Source organism: Equus quagga, chromosome 19 (assembly GCF_021613505.1).
Source record: "Equus quagga isolate Etosha38 chromosome 19, UCLA_HA_Equagga_1.0, whole genome shotgun sequence".
NCBI classification, from domain to species: domain Eukaryota; kingdom Metazoa; phylum Chordata; class Mammalia; order Perissodactyla; family Equidae; genus Equus; species Equus quagga.
The window spans coordinates 4774298-4787755 of record NC_060285.1 but is presented as its reverse complement, the minus strand read 5'-3'; the positions used below and the strand labels follow the sequence as shown (position 1 = coordinate 4787755).

The following is a 13458-nucleotide window of genomic DNA, read 5'->3' as shown; positions in this document are numbered from 1 at the left end:
CTCGGGGCTGCCGCACCCCACAACGGGGCCCTGGCTCCCCCATCTCATGGGCAATGGCAAGCAAATCCTCTTTGTTCCTTTAACGTGTAATCAAGCCGCTGTTTAACCGAGCACACTGTGTGCTCAGAACTTCATAAGCTTTATCCATCTTCTCAGCAACTCTGCAAAGGAATTGTGGGCCCCATTTTGCCGCCAAGGAAGCTGTGGCTCAGAGGGGTGAAGTGGCCTGCCCAAGGTCACAGAGCAAGAAAGCGCTGGAGCTGGGATCGGAGCCCAAGTCTGACTCCAAAGCTTACGCTCTTTTCCTCAACTCTGTAGCTGCTGCTTGCCAGCTTTGTGTCGAGGTGGAAGAGGACGAGAGGCAGGCCCGGCTCTCAAGATGGTTGTGGTTGGGAGGGGAAGGCAGACAGAATATTGGAAAACGGTGAGCTGTGCTCCACACACACAGTGAGATGGAGGGGCAGAGGGCCACCCAGGCAGGCTGCAGGAGCGGGTGATAGACCGGTTGGGGGGTGGGCCAGGACTGGAGAGAGGCTGTGAGAAGCCACGAGGGCTCAGACCACAGGCAGGAGAGCTCAGTGGGCCCGGATGGAGTTGGGGTGAACGGGGAGCCCGGGCTGGCTGTGCAGGGAGACCAGCCTCAGTGTCAGGCCATGTGGCTGGGTCATAGTCATCCCAGGGATGGACCACGGGCCATATTTTATCTGGCAGGTAAGGTCCTTTGTTTCGTGAGTGCTTTTCTTAAAACCAGTTGAAGCAAGAATGAAGGGATGAACAAATGACTGCATGGGAGCATTTGAGACAATCCCCGTGACTGTGGCTCTCCCTCATGGTGGCTCTCCTGCTTTGGTGTGGGGAGGCTCGTGGCACCATGTGAGTCTCTTATGCCAAGGTACATCTCCCATGTTCACTAAACAGCATCATTGGGGAGTACGGAGAGGGTACAGCTGAGGTAGGGATAGACCGAGTGGCCAGGTGGCAGTGGACTAGGGTACGTTGCTATGGGGTGGACTGTCACCCTTAGCCAAACCCCCTCAGACTCCCCCTGCCAGCCTGGGGGAGCCCAGGAGAGTGAGATGGGGCGGGTTACATCCTTCCCGGTGGAAAGCAGCTCGGAGGTCCCCGGAAGGGGACTTGGACTTGGTTCGAGGCAAGACCCCTCCTCCACCTGGCCACATGTAACTGCCAGCCCAGCCTCAGCTCCTCGCCATGCACAGACCACCCCAGGGTCTTTCTGGAAGCGAGTGCCCTTGGCGGCGGCGGCAGTAGTTTCTCCTGTGCCTGAGAGCATTCAAGGGCAGTGTGTTCCAGACGCAGTTTGACGGCAGAGGCGTCCATGGTGGTTGACGACGGGTGGTCAGAGCCAGTGTTTTAGGAAGTCCCGGCCTCTTCTGAGCCCGGGGTGAGCCTTCCATCCGGGGCCACCCCGAGGGCCCGGCCTTGGAGGAATAATGAGCTCAAACAGGACACCCGGCCGTCGGTGCCAGGAAACGCTGCCAAGCCCGGCGGGATTTACGCCCTTGGGCGCTGGAGAGCTGTCAGTAAGAAAACGTGGTGTTTCTTAAGCCCAGTTTTGCAATGTCCTGCTGTGCGCTGGGTGACCTGCCCGGGCTGCAAAGGCCATTGGTGCTCAGGCTCTCGGCACATGAGTCCCTTATGCCAAGGGCAACTTGGTACCCTGCTGCTCCTCCCCTGGGGCACAGTGGGGTCCTCTCCCTCCTGTGAGCTGAGGGGCCCCTCGGGGCAGCAGGCTGGGGTGGGGGCTGAGAGCCTGTCTGTGGACTGGCAGGCTGGGTTCCCAGCTCAGCTGGGCTGTTATCCAGCTGTGAGGGCATATGTGGGCCAGCTGCTGGACCCCATGAGCATTCATCTTTCCTTTGTGTGACCAGAGACTCAGTCTTGTGGCAGATCAAGGGCAGAAACCACCCCCAGCCTCAGGCTCCCCCCCTGCAGGATGAGAGCTGACACCACCCTGACAGTGGAGGTTAAGTGAGAGCACAGATGCGGGTCCCAGAGGCTGGTCTAGAAACACTGGCCCTTTCCCTCTTCGAGGCCCTCGTTTCCAGCTCCTCCTCTGAGCCTCCTGCCTGGTGTGCGCTCCCCACTCTCCAGGCCGGGTCCCCACTCACCAGAGAAGCATTCCTCGGTCGTCCCAGGTTTGGGTACCAGCCCTGCTTGGAACCTCCAGGCCTACCCCACTCTGCACTGTCTGTCTCTAGTGGCCAAACCATCTCCGACCCTAGAGGAGTCAGGTTGGTCACGTCCTGGGTTCCCTGACCACTGGGCTGGACGGCAGCTTGGTCATGCCTCTGTCAGCAGCTCCTGTCTTTCTTGCCCTCTGGACCGCGACGGCAGGGACCCCGTCTGAGTTTCCGGTGTGTGGTCAGAGCAGGCATTCAGTCCGGGCGGGCGTGGATCCTGGATGCTGAGCTGCAGCCCCGTCAGAGTGGGTTCGGAAGGTGACAGTGAGATTTCAGGCTGCTCTAGGAAGGAGCAGGATGTGTGCTCCCAGCCCGGGACCCAGTGAGTTTTCAGTATGCGTTTGTCAAGTGACTAAAGGAACAGGTGTGCCCATGGCCCCGTCAGACTGGCCTGATGCTATGATAGAGACCTAAGGACGTGGGCGTCTGGGTGGTGTGTCTGGGAGGGGGAGCCCTCGGCCACCCAAGGGAGACGCATGTCAGAGGGGAGCCTGTGTGCCAATCACCCCATTCTCTTCCCTGCACAGCAGGTGCAGATGTCCCCCTGGAGGCTTGCTGTGCTGATGGACATCGAATGGCCACTCAGCACAGGGACTGCTCGCTGCCTTATGCCTCGGAATCCAAGGAATGCAGGTACGTTGGCCAATGGCCACCATTTTACCAGAATGGTGGTTCTTTAGAGGAAAGCCAGGCAGGAAGGGAGTATGTGCCAGACTCCCCTAGGAGAGGCTGGGCACCCGGGGCTGGATTGGCCCAGGCTGTGGGAGGTGCCGTGGATAACCCCTACCTCCTTTCTCCATGCTCGCATGGTCGCCGTACGGGACTCGGCTCACCCTTCCCGTGCTGCCCTGTGGTTGTCAGGGGGTCTCTACCCTTCACTGGGCTGCAAGCAACAAGGCCTGGGTTTGCAGCCCTCTCTGCCACAGCTGGGCACTGGCCAAGTCAGTTTCCTCCTGACAAAAACAATAAAAGCGTGGACCCCCTTCAGACCCCAAAAACACAGATGATCCAGTCCAGAGCAGAGTCCCCCAGACAGTTCACCTTATGCGGTAGCCAACGTCTGGACTGACTATTTTTATTCTGCACTCCCTAAATTGACTCAAGCTCCCTTAAAAGTTTTGGGAGAATGTAAACTTAGAATAAATCATGAAGGTATATAATGTTGATTGTCACCATAAACATATTGTAAAATTAAGAGCAAGCCTTTATGAAGCTCCTACTTTGCACTGTGCATTTGAGGCGTATTATCTCATTTAACCCTATAATTAATCCCATTTTACAGACGAGAACACTGAGCCTCCCCCAGTATACGTAGCTGGTAGGTGATGACGTCAGGATGTGAACCCAGATCTGCCTGTCTAGGCAGCAGATGTCGGGGACGAGGGTGTGTGCACGTTCTGACGTTTGCCATCCATTTGTCTGCTCTGCCTCTAATCCGGTCTGAGCTGCGTCGCTGCTTGGAGCCGTGGGGTGCTGGGTAGAGAGCTGCTATGGAAAGAATGTGCAGGGAAGGCTTGCGCGCCTCCTCCTGGGGCTCTGCGTTTGTGTTGGCATCGAGCACAGCGTGCTGTGGCCAGCAGTGATGGAGGATGTAAATCTCAACTTAGCAAATTCTTGAAAAGTCAAAAGCATTATAGACCAAACAAAGGAAGAGAAAGCGGGGCGCTTGGATTCTTTGAATTGACTGGGAGACCACGCGGTTAGGGTTCACGGAGCCTCCGAGGAGTGAGAGCTGGGATCTGGGCTCCCAGATGCGGCTTAGCGCTAGCGATGTCGGAGGGGCAGGTGGAGCTGGGGGATCAGCACCGAGCCTTCTGTTCGCGGACGTTGCCGATGAGAGGCCAGACTGACCAGGCCTGGGTTTCTCTGGCTGTGTGGCCTGAGCCAGCTCAGAGCCTCGGTTTCCCCAGGCGTAAAAGGAGGACTGTGGTTCCCTCCTTTCAGGGCTGGGATAGTGATAGAGGTGAGGGAGGAAACCAGCACCACAAAGCCGGACAGTGGCAGCATGGTAGTCTGCTGGGGGCCACCATAACAAAAACCACAGACGGGGGCTTAGACAACGGATGTTTGTTTGTTTCCTCACGCTTCTGGAGGACCGGAGTGCGAGGTCAAGGTGTCGGCAGGGTTAGCTCCTTCTGAGGCCTCTCTCCTTGAAGGGTAGAGTGCCATCTTCTCCCTGTGTCCTCACGTGGTCTCCCTTCTGGGTGTATCTGTGTCCTGATCTCTTCTTGTAACGACCCCAGTCATGGGATTAGGGCCACTCCAATGACCGTTTACCCTGAATTACCTCTTTAAAGACCCCATCTCCGAAGACAGTCACATGCTGAGGTACTAGGGGTTAGGATTTCAACAGAGAGTTTTGGAGGAGACACAGTTCAACCCATAACAGAGAGCCGCTCTTATTAATACTGAAATCGAAGACTTAGAAAGTGAGGCATCGCCAGCCAGACTTCTCCATGTCAGAGGGAGGAACTGAGGTCAAGAGACTCAGCGGCTTCTGGGCCTCCTTGAGAACTTGAATTTTAGCCTCGACTACATTTATTCCTGATGTCTGCTCACCGACGTCTTTATGAGGCCTCGAGTTATCTTTAACCCCCAGCGGCCCCTTCTCAGCTGTGCAGTAGGCATTCCCATTACGATCTACGTTTTGGTAGGGGTAAGTTTCAAACATGCAGTAAGAGATTTCCTGAATGTGAATAATATCTGAATGGCCAAGAGGGAATTTTTTCTCTCTTTGTGGGAAATGTGGGGGCGAGTCCAGGCTCCTCTTGGCCCCTAATTTGTTTCTGGTGGCGCTCACTTCATCCTGTGGGGCCTGGGGAAATTCTGGCTGGCTGATGGGAGCTTCTATATTACAGTGTTGTCAGAACGCATTAGTGAGCTCCCAGGACACCAATCACAGGTCACTGATTTTGAGCGACCACCCTTTTGTTTCACAGAGTCACTAGGAGGCCGTTCGACTTAGCCCAGTGAACTCGCGGGCAGGGGGCCGTGTGTGGGTCGACGCTGCTTGGCGAGTTAGCTGTTGAGTTGACTGGCTCTGACCGTGTCGCTGCCCTGCTGTCCCTCTGGTGCCTGCCCTGCACATGATCCCTGTTGCTCAGTTAATGTCGGGGTCCCAGCCCCACACAGTCTGCAGAGGTCAGGGGCCCAGCCTGGGCTCTCGGGCTGAAAGTGAGAAGCAGCTCATGTAAGATGCATCTGGGGTTTCATTCAAGATACAGATGTGAGTGCCACCGTGGGGGCCACTCAGGAGACCTAGACACCCCCCCCCACCCCGCCACTGCCGCCCCAGCCCTCCATGCTTTCCCTGCCCAGCCTGGAGGACGGCAGACGACAGAGGCTTCCGAGCCCCGAGTCAGAGCTGCGGTGCTGCAATGAGGGCGGGCTGCGTGCTGGGGCCCCTCAGCAGCACGGTGATGCCCCAGAGCAGGGGATTTCTCTCCAACTCTATCCATGTGACCATTTTTAATGACAGCAGGGAAGGGAGAGAGCAGATCAGAGGTCAAATCTGGTTTAAGAGGATGCTCTGACTAGTAATAGTTAAAAGATGCAAGAAACAAGGATCACCGGCCACCTGGTAAGCCACTAGTTCTGGCGTCATTTATCATCTTTCAAGATGGCCTTCTACCAGGCTCACCAGTTTTAAGTAAAATTCTCAGTTTTCCTTCAATCAGCAAGTCTTTATTGATCCTCACTGCTGTTCTAAGCTCAGGACGAGGTAGGATGGGATGACACGAGCTGGGGGGTGGTGCAAGCCTCCTGGACAGAGCTGAGGCAGGAAGGCCCTGGGGGTCCTGTGGGGTGGACTCCAGGGGGCAGTGAGGCAATCAGAGGGGACTGCAGGAGGAGCCGACCCCTCCGCACACGTTGGCTGTAGCCGAGCGCATCCTGCTCTGCCTGAGCCTCTGACGTGGGCGCATTTGGAGGCTGTCAGGAGACGGCAGCTCTGATGCTTCCCCGATTCCCGCATCACCCTGCATTCTAGCCCTAACCAAGCGCCGGCATTCTTCAGGATCCAAATCTAAATTTGCCTAAAACCTTGGGTTGAATTAAGCCCATGGAGTCTCTCGGAGGAATTTGGACACATATGAGCCCAAACCTAAAGCAGGTCCCCAGCTGACATCTTTCACTCCAACAGGCACTTGAACCCCTTCATTTATTCATTTCACAAATATCACTGAGGGCATGCCAGGTGCTAGGCACCGTTCTGAATGAGATGGGGGTAAATCAGTGAAGGAAAGACGCAAAATCTCTTCTGCAGAGGATACAGATGATAAAATAGTCAGTGAATTACACGCTTTGTGAGAAGGCGCGATGTGTCATGGGAAAGGGAAAATCAGGGACGAGAGACAGGGTCCTGGTCAGGGCAGGTTTACAATTTAGGTAGAGCTGTTGGGGACGCCTCACTGAGAAAGGGTGTTTGAGCCAGGTCCTGAAGGACGCGAGGTCATTTGTGCAAGTTGTCAGGCAGCAAGGGGAGAGCAGAGATGTAGGCACAGCTCCCAGGCACCTGGCGCCGGGCTCCTTCCACCGCCGACCCCACCAGGGCAGAGTTTAGTCGCTGCTCCCCGGAGCCCACTCGGTGCAGGAGGCTGTTCCTCTTCCCGTCCCTGAAGCCTTTGCATGGGCCTGGCTCAGTAGGGCCTCAGCCAAATTTTGTTTTAATTACAGTAAAACACATGTAACATAAATTTTACTGTCTTCACCACTTATAGGTGTAGAGGTCAGTATATCTGCATTGTTGTACAAGCATCACCACCAGCAGTGCCAGAACTTTTCCATCTTCCCAAACTGAACCTCTGTCCCCATTAAACGCTAACTGCTCATTCCCCTCCCGCAGCCCCTGAAACCCACCATTCTGTGTTCTGTCTCCGTGAATTTGATTCCTCTAGGGACCTCATGTGAGTGGAATCATGCAATAATTGTCTTTTTGTGACTGACATTTTACTTAGCGTAACGTCCTCAAGGTTCATCCGTGTGGTAGCATGTGTCAGGATTTCCCTCCTTTTTAAGGCTGAGTAATATTCCATCATGAGTATAGACCACATTCTGCTTATCCATTCTTCAATGGACACTTGGGTTGCTTCCATCTTTTGACTATTGTGAACAGTGCTGCTCTGAACACGAGTATACAAATATCTGTTTGAGTCACTGTTTTCAGTTCTTTGGGGTGTCTGCCCGGAAGTGGGACTGTATGGTAATTGCATTTTTAACTTTTTGAGGAACTGCCCTGCTGTCTTCCACAGCAGCCGTAACATCTTACATTCCCACCCACAGTGTGAGAGGGAGTCAGTCTCTCCTTATTCTGGCCAATAGTTTTGAATGAATGGATGGATGCCTGCACACCGGTCACTCTCCCTGACGATTTAGTGAAATGCCTATTATTTGCAAATCCACCAAAAGTATGATGGAACGTGTAGTCACACAGGATAGACAAAGCCATCCCGGAGCTCAAGGGCAGTTCTGGAAGCACCTGGGAAGCCGGGTGCAGACCTCCAGCCCCACAGCGTGGAGGCAGGGGAAGGGCAGGCTGGGGGCTGCAGCCCGCGGGCAGAGGCGGCCTGGCTGGCAGCGCAGGGAGGCCGGATGGGCCCCACCCTCTCTGGACAGGAGCAGGTCAGGCGGCTCCTCCTGCCTGTGCTGGCTTCGGCCGAAGCCAGATTTATTTTGGGTCTGGTGGGAGCCACACCTGTGACTCACGCACACCTGCTGCCCGCTGCCCTGAGCTGGGTCTGAGGGATGATTCTGGCAGGTCACCGTGCTTGTGCAGACACCAGCCTTTATGCATGTGTGTCCTCCGGCTTCCAAGGCCTTTCTTCCTAGAGCCCCTGACGGGGCTGGGAGATGTGGCCCCTGCGGTCCGGCCTCACTGTTACCACTATCCCTCACTCCGCGGCCTTGGGCAAGCTCTCCCACCCCTCTGGAGCTATTTTCAGAGTCTGGACAATGAGGATGAGTGTTGAGAAGACTTCAACTTGATGAAGGAGGAGAGAGTCTGGTCCAGAGTCAGCTGTCAGCAGTTTTTGTTTTTTAAACAGGTGGCAATGTTTTGTGGGTGATAGAGCTTAGAGAGGTGATTCAGGGCTTTGGTGGCACAACTGGGTCTCCTGACTCCACCCCCAGACACTACTCTGCATTCAGTCATCTCACTAAACACTTATTGAGCGCCTTCTGTATGCCAGGCATTGTGTGTGTGTCTCTGTGTATCTGTGGGTGAGTGGGGGTGGGTTGGGGAGGTGGAGGGACACCCAAAGATGACAGAGCTCCCATCCCCAAGGGGCTACTGCTTCCAGGCCCTGTGTATCACCCGGTGCGCCCCCCCACCATCAGAGCCCTTGGCCCAGCCTGCCCTCTCTGCCCGCAGGATGGTCCAGGAGCAGTGCTGCCACAACCAGCTGGAGGAGCTGCACTGTGCCACGGGCATCAACCTGGCCAACGAGCAGGACAGCTGCACCACGCCATACAGTGACAACGCCAGCCTCGAGGCCATGTTTGTGAAGGTGGGAGCCGGCCCCCTGCCAGCCTGCAGGCCCTGGGCCCCTCCAAGCTCAGGAGCCACGGTTCATCCGTGGGAGGGCCTGGGGCGCCATTCTCCCCAGGCCCCCTACCCCAGTCCACCCGCCCAGGAGGGAGGAGGGACCACTGTAGTCTCCTATGGCCTCCAGCTTAGTCAGTAAGCCCTGGACCACGCCCCGGGCAGTCCAACACTGGGAAGCAGGGATGGAGTGACCTGGCCTTGACCTGAGGACCTCCAGGCCCAGGGCTTCCAGCAGGAATGCCGAGGTCAGAGCAAGGGTCACCTGGCCTCAGAGCCTTCAGAACCCTCTTCTCGGTTCCAGGTGAACACCCCTACCCCACCCAGGAGGCCCTCAAACTTCTCTGCCCTCCAGGGCTAGTCATAGCCCAGAGCTCAAAATAGGCCCCCACTAAGCCTCTGGTAATGCAGGACCTCTGTAACTGCTCTAGAAGAGAAAACTGAGGTTCAGAGAGGCCCACACTCTAAAGTGGCCTCTCAGCAGCCCTGACAGCAGTCCTGTCAGCATCAGCAGGGGAGGGTCTGGTGAGGCAGAGCTGGGAGTGGGGTCCATCCAGCCCAGGGATGCACTGAAGGGAAGCTAGGAGTAAATGTAATCTCTCCTGGGACTCCACATCTGGGCCAGTCGCTCAGGGTCTCTGTCACTGTGCAAGGTCTGCATCTTTGCATGGGTGCGGAGAAGTTCCCGAGAGCATTCCCAGCTCTGAAAACTGCAGATAAATTGGGCTGTCCCTCCCTTACCACCCAGGGAGGGAGAAAAACCAGCCCAACCGGCAGGCGCTCTGGTCTGGAGAGTTAACCTGGTTGCTGGGGTCCTGTTGGAGGTGCCTGGTGACAAAAACGAGCTCCCTGCAGGAAGGAGTTCCCATCCCAGCTAGGAAGGAGCAATTTCAAGGAGCAGGAGTTGGGATGAAGTGTGGATTCTGGGAGAGGGACGGTTCCTTTTTGGGGAGTCTCTCTTCCCACAGATTGGGACGTGGCGGGAGATTCCACGTGGAGGGATCGGGGTTCCGGGGCCCCTCTGCCCACCCTCAGCCTCTGTGGACTTTCGCGGGAAGAGGCTTCTGGCATGAGGGAGCTGGGTGGGGCGGTCTGGTCGGGGGCGCCTGGGAGCCAGGACCGTGGGCGTGACCGCCTCTCCGGGCAGGGCTGGGGCTCCGCAGAGGCCGTCCGCCTGGCAGCGAGCTCTGCGTGTGTGCCCAGACTTGAGAGAAAGGGAGGTGCGGAAAAGGCATGGGACATTCTAACTGGAGTGCGAGCAGATGGCTCTGGCAGAGGGGTGATGGGTGTTTCCGGGAAGGATTGCTCACGCCCGGCAAGGTGGAGGAGGTCGCCGACACTCCCCTCTTCCTGGCAGCCGGCGTTGTAGACGGAGCGGGATGGAAGACCCATCCACCTCCAGAGGAACTCAAGCCGAGCAGCCTCTCCCTAGCTCCTGTCCTGGACCTTTTGGAGGTTCTGGGCTTTTCTTAACACAATAAGGACCAAAATATGCTTTTCATGTGTCGGGGTGAATGTTGTCCCTGGGATTCAAGTGTGACTTTCGAGGCACTGGGGTCCGGGTGACAGGCAGTGACTCTGTCCCCCTCCTGATGGCCTGTCTTGAGACTCTCATGCTTTTCAAGCATACAGTGCTATTCCTGCTGCCAGAACAACCCTGACTCAGGGAGGGAGAGACAAGGTGTGTCTGCAGGGCCGGTAGAGAAATCTTAGAGCGCCTGAAAGGAGTGGGCCCTTAGAGAGCTCTCGGGTGCCCCGGGGGTCCCTCCCGAAGCTCCCTCTTCCTGGAGGTGTGTAAGGTGGGCAGGGCAGGGAGCTGAGGGGGCAGCGGGGTATCGGGAAGCACACGCTGGGTGCAACCCCCTTTGAGGCTCCTTTGAAAACCAGGACCTGTGCGTGCTGGGGTCCAGCAGCCCCAGGCTGGGTTGGCTTCGTTATGTACTGCCGATATTTAGAAGAGATAGCTAAGTCAGATCCGTGTCATTACCATCCAGGGCGAGTGCACATGGGGGGATCCGAGAGGCCCGTGGTGCCCCACTGTGTTGTATGTCTGGCTTCTCCATCTGGATTCTCCCCCTGTGTTTGCAGAGGTGCTGCCACTGCTGCCTGCTAGGGAGGGCAGCTCAGGCCCAGGGTCAGAGCTGCGAGTACAACCTCATGGTCGGCTACCAGTGTGGGCTGGTCTTCCGGGCGTGCTGCGTCAAGGGCCAGGAGACTGCAGACTTTGCCCCCGGTGATGTCGGGGACCTCCAAGAAACAGGTAATTTCCCCCCCCTTCCCTCTTGGGGAGTGCGTTAGTCAGGGTTATCCAGAGAAACAGAGCCAGCAGGATGTGTATATGTAGAGAGAGAGACATTTATTTTAAGGAATTAGCTCACACAATTGTGGGGGCTGGCAGGTCTGAATCTGCAGGGTAGGCCAGCAAGCCAGAGACCTGGGGAGAGCTGAGGTTGCAGTGCAAGTCTGAAGGCCTTCTGCTAGCAGAATTCCTTCTCACCTGGGGGAGGTCAGTCTTTCTCTTAAGGCCTTCACCTGATTAGATGAGGCCCACCCACATTATGGAGGGCAATCTGCTTTACTCAAAGTCTGCTGGCTTAAATGTTAATCTCATCTAAAAAATACCATCACGACAACAGTCAGACCACTGTTTGACCAAATATCTAGGTACCACGGTCCAACCAAGTAGACACATAAAATTAGCCATCAGAGGCAGTGTGGGCACACAGGTTTCCCATTGCTTTAACCTGGTGCAGACCAATTCTAGTTGTCAGAACGATTTCACATTGGTCACCTCATCTAAGAGCTGCTGTCCTGGAGTAAGACTGAGGGCTTGTGATCTGGGATCTGACAAATCTGGGTTCATGTCCCCCTCCTAACATCTATTTTAGGGAGCCTGACTTGTCCAGGCCTCAGTTCCCTTATCTGTGAGATGGGTGTAACTACAGTCTTACTCCGGAAGCTTGCTGAGAGGATTCAGGGGGAGAACGAGTATAGAGTGTTTGGTGCCTGGCTCTGTGAGCCTTTGCCGTCACAGTTCTTCCCTGTCCTTCCAACGGCCCTGGACAGTGAGAGTGGCTGGCGTTGCTCTCGTTTCACAGATGAGGACTGAGGCTCGAGGAGGAGGGAGAACGCTGGCCTTCCCACTCCTGGCCCATGCCCTCTCTCTCTCCATCTGGGGCCGATGATGTGTGGACAAGAGGCTAGAGAGCCCACTCGTTAATGCTGGGCTGTGCCCTTTATTTAGCAAGGGGCCGGTGACCCCAAGAGCAGCTTCAAGAGAGCTGCCAGCTGAGTGTCCTCCAGCTCTGCCTCTCCACCCTCCTTTAGTCCGAAGCCAGATAAATCCTGAGGCCTTGGGGCATGGTTCAGTGACATGGTTCAGGAACCGTCTTGGTTGTCTAATAATCTTTCCCAGTTATTGCTGTGGTTTCCTGCAGCGTAATGGAAAGGACCCTGGACAATCTCAGGAGTCTGCTCTGCCCCCAGCCTGCTGCGTGATTTTGCGTCCCTTCTCACTCTGAGCTCCATCCCCTCGCTGTTAAAAATGGATGAGGGGCAGGAAGGGGTTAGAAGGGAAGAGCTCGCAGAACCGTGGTCCCTAAGTCAGGCCGTCCATCACTGTGCCTTCGTGACCATGATGGCTTCGGGCTCCTGGGTCAAACGGACCAGGCTTTCATTCTTTGTTTTTAATTTCTCAAGTGCAGGACCCCATGGATGCCGTGGGGCTGATTTCAGATATCTCAGTCGTAAAGCGGCATTGGAACCACATACTGGCTCCTCCTTGACTTTCGAAACCAGAGCTGACATGTTCACTTTAAACAAACTCAAACTATTCATCTTGGTGGAGAATTTCTCCTCTGTCTCTTGGGGGGGAGGGTTTGTTGATTTAGGTCTTATCTTAATCACAATCTCTGCGCCAGATGTCTTATTTCTCCTCCGTCTTTTATCTGCTTCAGTGCTTGCCCCAGGCTTTCCTCAAAGTCGCTACGAAGACTTCCCCGTGCCTCCTCCTCACCCAGTTGCAGGCGTGCTTCCTCCCTTCCCCTAACATTTCTTGTGGGCCTACTGTGTGCTGCAGCGGGGCCACATAGAGCGTCCACAGACCAGTGCTGGCCTGTGAAAAAATAAGTACAGAAATTGAGAATAAGCTTCTAGAAACTTCTTAAGCATTTGATAGAGGAACTTCTGTCTGTTTAATTTAAATTTAAGAATGGGGACTTGTATGTTTCCATGAGGTCACGCACTTCGTTCAGTCTTTTTTCTGCTGCTTGGCTCCTCTCCTTGAGGCGTGGTTGGGCTTCCCGCCCATCACTGTAATGCGATTGCTGTTGAATTGCGATCGCTGTCATTTTATCCTGTGGAAGGGTCCTTAACGTCAGAGAGCTTGGTTTTCTAAGGATTCATCCCACCCTTGGCTATTTCCACTCAAGGGAACAGGACTAATCCATTTCTTTTTTGCCAGAACTGCCAGTGGAATACCACCCTACTAAATTAGGGCCCCTGCACCCTACCCGGTCCCCCCCATCCCATTGCCCTGTTGAGAGCAGGGCCAGAAGTCCAAGGTCAAGGTGGCGGCAGGGCTGGTTCCTTCTGAGGCTCTGAGGGAGAATCTGTGCCAGGCCTCCCCCCGGGCTTTTGGTGGCATCAGGTGCTCCTTGGCTTGTGGACGGACATCTTCTCCCTCTCTCTTCACGTCATTTTTCTGCTGTCTGTGTGTCT

The 13458-nt window shown here is 55.6% G+C and overlaps 1 protein-coding gene across 3 annotated transcripts in view; it reads left to right on the top strand.

The window, feature by feature from the left end:
• The window catches only part of FBLN1 (fibulin 1), an 83977-nt gene that overhangs the window by 15471 nt on the left and 55048 nt on the right, over positions 1–13458 (top strand). For 2 of the 3 annotated variants that reach the window (XM_046646013.1, XM_046646015.1), the window contains exons 2-4: positions 2729–2834; positions 8569–8704; positions 10828–10999. In XM_046646013.1, the coding sequence (XP_046501969.1) occupies positions 2729–2834; positions 8569–8704; positions 10828–10999 (414 nt within the window). The remainder of the gene's footprint in view (positions 1–2728; positions 2835–8568; positions 8705–10827; positions 11000–13458) is intronic. The other variant, XM_046646014.1, reaches the window with a different exon arrangement.